This window comes from Neophocaena asiaeorientalis, unplaced genomic scaffold, assembly GCF_003031525.2.
Source record: "Neophocaena asiaeorientalis asiaeorientalis breed wild unplaced genomic scaffold, Neophocaena_asiaeorientalis_V1.1 scaffold629, whole genome shotgun sequence".
NCBI classification, from domain to species: domain Eukaryota; kingdom Metazoa; phylum Chordata; class Mammalia; order Artiodactyla; family Phocoenidae; genus Neophocaena; species Neophocaena asiaeorientalis.
Window position 1 is genome coordinate 2193715 of NW_020175468.1, and position 7613 is coordinate 2201327.

General features: G+C 54.7%; 1 protein-coding gene across 1 annotated transcript in view; it reads right to left on the reverse strand.

Annotated features, from left to right (window-relative positions):
- The window catches only part of SCAF1 (SR-related CTD associated factor 1), a 10013-nt gene extending 4812 nt beyond the window's left edge, over positions 1 to 5201 (reverse strand). Inside the window, 6 exon segments of the mRNA XM_024768227.1 lie at positions 1 to 72; positions 3030 to 3145; positions 3231 to 3331; positions 3641 to 3735; positions 4479 to 4536; positions 4785 to 5201. Of these exon segments, the coding sequence (XP_024623995.1) occupies positions 1 to 72; positions 3030 to 3145; positions 3231 to 3331; positions 3641 to 3735; positions 4479 to 4536; positions 4785 to 4985 (643 nt within the window). The 5' untranslated portion in view covers positions 4986 to 5201.
- Between the last annotated feature and the right edge of the window lie 2412 nt (positions 5202 to 7613).

The window sequence follows — 7613 nt, forward strand, 5'->3', positions numbered from 1 at the left end:
CCCCGTCTCCAGTGCCCAAGGTGAGGAGGTGGCGGGCACAGGTGGGTCGAGAAGAGTGAGACTGCGGAGAAACTGCAAAGGAAGAGCGGAGACAGGGTGGTGGTCAGGTGCCTGTCCCAGTGCAGCGGAGGGGCCCGCAGGCAGGTCAGCACCCCATCTGCTGGTCCCCCTCGCTCAGCACTCGCCATACCAGCAGGCACTGCTTCCAGTGCTTCACGTGTGTCAACACATAAGATGCTCCTAACAACAGTACCTACACTCCACGCTGTAGGTACTGCGACCCGGGGTCCCAGGAGGAAACTGCAGCACAGAGAGCTGTGGCATCTTCCCCTAGAGCACAGTCAGCAGGGGGGAGTCAGGATGCAAACTCGGTCAGTGTGGCCCCCGAGCCCGCACTCTCATATCTGGAGATGTAAGCTAGCCTGCGGCCCAAGACCGCCCTGACCAATGACAGCAGTGATGTTCCCGCAGGAGGCACAGGCTGGGATGGGAGAGCCAGGGTTCCAACCTAGGACCACCTGCAGGGGTCAAGCCCTGGCCTGATGAGCCGGCTGCCTCTTGAGGGAATCTATCCCTTTGTACAGGAGGCCTAACGTGAGGCTCAGAAGGTGAAACTCCCTCTCCAGAGTCAGAAAGTGGCAAAGCTGGTGAGCCCTGAGAGCCCGAGTCCTCACCGTGCCCCCGCCACTCTGTGATGAGCCCCATCCCAGGGGCGACATCTGCTTGGGACTCAGACATCACTGACCGGGCCAGGCATCATGCTGTCCTCCGTTATTTTGTCCGCCCTCCCGAGACCTTGCTTTCGAAGCACTCCACGGTCTCAGCATCACAAGTCACACATGTGGAGACAACTGATCGAGGCTGCCCCCGGGGCGGATGACGGGGCCAGGATTCAGACACACACATCAGAGTCCAGCGGCCACTCTCTCAACCACATGTAACTGCCAGGATCCTGCCCCAGCAAGGACGCAGGCATGGTCACATGAACAATGCCAGGGAAGCCCGGGGCTAAGAAGGCAGCACCAGAGCCACCTCCCCACCCGGATCCCAGGCTCCAGCCCTCTCCCGCAATGTGCCCGAGGGCAAGCAACTCAACTGCTGTCTGCCTTGGTTTCCTCATCTATAAAAGGGGAGTTTGCTCATTCATTCAACACATTTTTTCTGATCATCAATCTGACAGATGCGGCTTGGGGTATAGAACAGAACCGCAAACAAGAGACAAAAATCCCTGCCTTCAAGGACTTGCTGAGCACAAACTCTGACTACCCGGGCTGTTATTACCACCACCTGAGGCAAAAACCACGTCTGCAGATCGTAGCAGTCTGCAAACTCGAGACATCCGCTTCCTTTAAATAGTTTTTTTTTTAAAGGACTATGGGTGAGTTCTTCTTGCCTTCTTAATATTTTCCAAACGAAGACCGAGAAACACTTGGAATAAGAAAACAAAACATAGGGACTTCCCTGGTGGTCCAGTGGGTAAGACTCCGTGCTCCCAAAATCCCACACATCACCTGTTTTTGTAAATAACATTTGATTGGAACCCTGTCCCACTCACTTGTTTACTTATCCCCTATGGCTTCTGGTTTCAAAAGAAATGAAGAGGGAGTTCCCTGGTGGCCTAGTCGTTAGGATTCTGGGCTTTCACTGTTGAGGCCCGGTTCAATCCCTGGTTGGGGAACTGAGATCCCACAAGCCATGTGGTGCGGCCAAATAAATAAATAAATAAATAAAATTTAAAAAAATAATAAAAGAAACAAAAATACTTTTGTGGGCCCCTAAGAGTGTGGCGGCCCCCTAAGAGCGTGGTAGGCCCCAGTCACCATGTCCCCTGAGCCTAAAGGATAAGTAAGTCACCCCAGATCTGTGAGAAAAAAGAAAGGACGAGGATGTGACTTCCCTGGTGGCGCAGTGGTTAAGAATCCTCCTGCCAATGCAGGGGACACGGGTTCGAGCCCTGGTCCAGGAAGATCTCACATGCTGCAGAGCAACTAAGCCCGTGCGCCACAGCTACTGAGCCTGTGCTCTAGAGCCCATGAGCCACAATTACTGAAGCCCACGTGCCTAGAGCCGGTGCTCCACCAACAGGAGAAGCCACCACTGCAGTGAAGAGTGGCCCCCTGCTTGCCACAGCTAGAGAAAGCCCACGCGCAGCAGTGTAGACCCGACACAGCCAAAAATACATAAAGTTAAACCTTAAAAAAAAAAAAGGACAAGGAAAACATGAACTGGTTCAGAGGGTGTGCAAGCCTCTGGCAGAACAGTTGCTCGTAGCTGACCTTCTGCTACGTCTTCCTCTCCCCTCCACCCCTCCCCAGGTATTACGTGGCAGAAGGGAAGTCTAAACCCAGGGTTCTCATCAGGGTCCCGGGGGATCTGCAGCAGCATCACTGGGGAGTTAGTTAGAAATACAAATTCCCGGGCCCTACCAACTCCAGGCCTGCTGCATCAGAAACCCTGGGGATGGGCCTAGTGACCTGTGGATTACCAAGTCCTCCGTGGTGATTCTGATGCCCTTTCGAGTTTGAGACCCTCTGCTCTACACTGCTCAGGGGCTTACCACTGTGTGCAGCGGGGCTAGGGAGCAGACTCTCCCTCGGACAGGTGCACATCGCAGAAGTCAAAAACTTGCACTTTACACACAGAAGGCCCCGGGCTCAGGGCCACCACTAAGCAACTGGCTGTGCCACCTCGAGCAAGAGACTTCCCTCTTTCAGACTTTTCTCTTCCTGGAGTCGGAGACGCTGACAGTCCCCCGTCCTGGGGAGACGAATTCCTAACGCAGTTACACTGATATTCAGAAGCCCCGGACGCATGCTAACTGCTCCCACATGGTAGCTCTCACATCAGTTTTAACTTTAATTACATCTGCACGTGCATACAGCCTTTACTTAAGTCTAACAGGAGAAAGACATGACCGTACAGATTTTGTCTAGATGACGTACTCAGCACCGCTACTACTACCAACAACAGCTAACGCTCACGCGATGCCGAGGCTGACTGCCTGCCAACTCAGCCCTGGTCCCACATACCCGTTTTGCCCGTCCTCCAGGCCCTGACACGGGGCAGCAGGCTGGGTACAGGAAGGGGGACTGGATCCCTGTCCCCAATTCGGACCTCGGCCACCAGCTCCAGCATGTCCTCGCTTCTGCAAGACGGGGTGAGTGAGCCTCAGAGGTGCGTCCAACTCCCATGCCAGGGGCCTCTCCCACTCCAGCTGCCCAGATACTCACTCGCCAGGCCGCAGGTCCAGGTGGCTGGGAACCCAGGTATCTGGGGGATCCAGGATGCTCACCAGCCCCGCGAGGAGGCCATCGGCAGCCACGTCCAACACCTGGAATAGGCCAGGAGGGGCTCCACCCTGTCCCTGCTTGTGTGAGGGCCCACACAGGCCCTAAGCTCTCAGTAACCCAGACATCTGAGACCCCATGAGAACACGAGGATCCAACTGACTCCTCAACCTGACTGCCTCCAGGACCCAAGGGACCAGGCCTCAGAGCCTCCAACACTGCCCCCAATCAGCACCCCAGACCCAGGAGCCTGGGTCCCCAACTCCATTTCCCCATTTCAGGGATCCAGGCCCCAGTGACCTTCCTCCCCCAGCCCCAGAAGTCCAGGTCCCTAGCCCCCTCTTCTTACTCACAGAAGCCGTGTCAGTCCCCCCTGATTCCTGGGAACGGGGCTCTGAACGTGGGCTCCGACAGCGCCTCCATCGAAGGCCATGACACTGAGAACCATCTGGAGAGAGATTAGCATGGGGGATTGGAGACAGGGGACTAGTTGCAGAGACCTTGCTTGGCAGAGGAAAAAGAGCCTGCCTAGCTCTTGACAAAGGAACCAAGCTCCTGCCTACTCTCCCAGCCTCCATCCAACCGCTTCCCAACCTGGGTCCCAGAAGGACTTCCCAACACCCTTTTGAGGCACCAACTCTCTCACCCATTTGTCCTCCCAGCCACCCTCAGGATGAAGTCCAGACAAGTCAGCTTGGCCTTTAAGCCTTGCTGTGACCCAGTCCCCATGGAGCAATCCTGCTTCCCTTCCCACCAACATCCTCTGCCCACCAGCCCCAAAGACCCACAACTCGGTCCAGCAACGTGGTCCCTGTGCTGTGTGCCTGCTGGTGCCACCCCCACCTATCAGGCTTTCCTCTTCACCAGACAATGCTCAACAGCCTTAGAGACACAGGTCCCCTGTCACCTCCTCACTGAAGCCTTCCTGGACCCCATCTCCCTCCACACCAGCTTAGCTGGGCCTCCTGCCCTCTCACGGTGCCTCGGGCTACCTCTGTGCTGGGACTGTGTCTCCCCTCTGCCAGACTGTGAGCCCCTCCAAGACGGCCACGGAGTCCAACCCATCTTGGGCTCCCTGTGCCAGCACAAGGGTGGCACCCAGGAGGCCTCGGGAAAGCGTATATGAATGAGATTAGGAGAAAGAATGCAGAGATGGGGCAGGGGGCTGGGAAGAACCAGAAGCTGTCATACCTTTATCATTTGGCAGGTCCCCCTGCAGGGAACTTCCCACAGCCTGCTGAATGGCCCGCTGAAGGAAAAGTGAGGGTGAAGGGGGTGGAAAGAAAGAGCAGTCAGGGGATGCATGCGGAAGGTCACAAGCTCTGCTGCTGGGAGACAGCCATTCCAGACACCCCTACAACCAGACTCAAACCCTACAGACAGGCCAAGAGTCCTGGCCCCCCAACCCCTCCTTTCCCAAGGGTCCAGGAGTCAGGGCCCTGGAATCTGGACTCCCGGCCCCTCCCTCCCTCGGCCCCGGGCGTCTGGCTGTCTCACCAAAATAAAAGCAGAAGGAGAAAGCGTAGGGTCTCTGTCTGGCGGACCGTCACCCCGATCCTCGCCTGACTCCTCTGTCTTCCCTCGAGACTCATCTTCTTCCTCCATGGTCACCTGGTGGTGGAGGCGGGGGAGAGTCTGGAGTAGAGGCTGGTGGGCAGGGCACGGTGGTGCCAGGTGGCAGAAGGAGAGGACGGACATGAAGACCTCAGGGGCCTCCAACACTGTATCCCCTTCAGCATCCCTCCTCTCCTCCACCACATCCCAGGCCCGGGCAAGTACCAGGCCCAGTGCAGACACTAGAGGGACTGGAGCAACCCTCTTCCCTTGTCTGAATTTGTTGCCTCCTCTGCCAAAGGGAGGCCTTCCCGGCCTATTTCCACACACCCCTCCCCAGTTCCCACACCTTCCCCCACAACCAAACTTTAAGACCTCACGGGAGCCCGCCTTCACGGGAGCCAAGACTCTTTTCTGTTGAGTTGTGATTTCAAACACTGCCCCGAAGTCTCATAAACCCACCTTTCCCAAACCGAGATACGTGCCAGTGTGCTGGGTGCGCCTCAAACACCATGCCACTTCCTAAAGCATCGATTCTCCTCGATGGTGAGGGACCCAACAAAATGTATTTACACACAGAGGATGGAACTATAATAGAATGAGCTACAAAACCAGTATGCCACTTTGAAAACGAAAACACGAACTTCAGGAATGCTGTCCACTAGACGCCGCAGGGAGCACCCTCCGATCACCTGTCTGCCCCTTGTGTGGAAGTGCGGCTCAAGGCTTTGCCATGTCACAGAAATTCTTAGGTTATACAGAAGGTGAAAAATCACTCTTCAGATTGATGGGGATCTTGATTAGGGCTTCAGAAAATACAAAGATTTCAGCTATAGGCTTCCCTGCAACTGTCAAATCTCCTACTCTGAAGACAATAAATATCTGGTCCCACAGTTCCTAGAAAGCTTCAAAACCCCTAACCCTCAACGCCGTGTGCTTAGCTCTAAGTGGGCCCAATAGGAGTATCTAAGTCAGAGAAAGCCTGTGAGAATTGAAAGGTGACAGACTCCTGACACAGAGTAACAATACAGAGTAACAATAATTATCATCGTCTATATACAGAGTAACAATATTTTTTGCGGTACACGGGCCTCTCACTGTTGTGGCCTCTCCCGTTGCGGAGCACAGGCTCCGGACGCGCAGGCTCAGCGGCCATGGCTCACGGGCCCAGCCGCTCCGCGGCACGTGGGATCTTCCCGGACCGGGGCATGAACCCGTGTCCCCTGCGTCAGCAGGCGGACTCTCAACCACTGCGCCACCAGGGAAGCCCTATCATCGGCCTTTAACGCCCAGGTTTCCCCTACTTCGGTCTCCCCTACACCCTCGGTTGCATACCTGCCAAAAAAAGATCTCGGCCCTGGTCTCCCTCGAACTTTTCAGAAAGTTCTCCCATGCTGCCTCCTGGCTCTCTAAGAGCCTGCAGTTCCTTCCCGAACTCCCACAGACAACTCTCACCCTGATAAGCCCCTCTGGACAGTTCCTAGCCCTGGCGCTGCTCTTCGGCACCTGGGTGGGGGTGGGGGGAGCACACGCTATGTAGAACAGCGTCTGTCACATAAGAGAAGCTTAATCAAGATGTGCTGACTGCAGACCCACAGAGCCCCAAACCCTCTGTAGAATGAACATCCTCCCTTGCCCATTCACACATGCCCCGGGATTTGCAGACACACCCCCGGCTCCTTAGGTCTTTTATACCTGAGAAGCCTCTGCAGACGCTGCTAGGTCCCTCTAGATCAGTTTCCCAAACTATAAACTTGATAGCAGTTCAGTGCTTTACAAATAGCTTGTTATCAAAGCAAATCGAACACAGTAGAAGATTCTTCACAATACATCACAAATAAATTAAAATACTAATTAATGGGACTTGGGTATGAAATTCATATGACGGTGTACACTGGGTCTCAATGAAAAAATGTATTTTTCACTGTAGATCAAGGTCAAAAGAGTTTGAAAAGCACAGCACTAGATGAGTCTAGACGATCCTATAGACTTTCCCAGACCAAGGAGGACTAATTCTAACTCTCTCTGTAGCCCCAGGGCCACGCAGAATTTTTCAACATTGTGCATTTGAATTACTTTCTAAGGGCAAGTACAATACAGCTGGGCAAATTTTCCAATACTCTTCATTGTCTTATTCTCTATGCAATTATATGGCCCCCCCAAAGGCATTCGAATTTGCAGTCACACTCAAAGCCAGCTAGATGGTTCCAGGTCCTTCTAACTGCCCCCCAGCCTCCTGTCACCCAGACTAGACACTCCCCAGACAGCTGGAGACCCATCCAGGCCTCTCAGAACATCTCAGTATTTGCCTCTCTCCCTTCGTGGGTACATCCCGCTCCTCTGGGTATCTATAAAAGACTTCCTAGCCCTGGAACAGTTCTTCCAGGACCAGCTATATGGCCCCAGACCCCTGTAGGTGAGCCGCATCCTCAGGTCAGCACATGTAGACACTTCCCAGCCCTAACAGACATACCCTAGGCGCTATAGTTGGCTCTGCAGATACTCCCCAGCTCTTGCAGATCACCTTCACCCCGGGACATATCTCAAGATCTCAAGATGGCCCCAGAACCCTCTAAACAGACCCTAGCCTCCGGTCAGCTCATAAAGACGATCAACAGTGCCTACAAAAATGACCCAAGCCAGCTATATGATGGAAGGCAGGTTTCAGTCTCAGTCCAGGCCCTGTGGACGCCCCCAATCCTCGCGGGGACGCCCCGTAGATGCCCCCCGGGACCACAGACGCGTCCCGGGGCCTTCAGAAGGCCCTCCGCT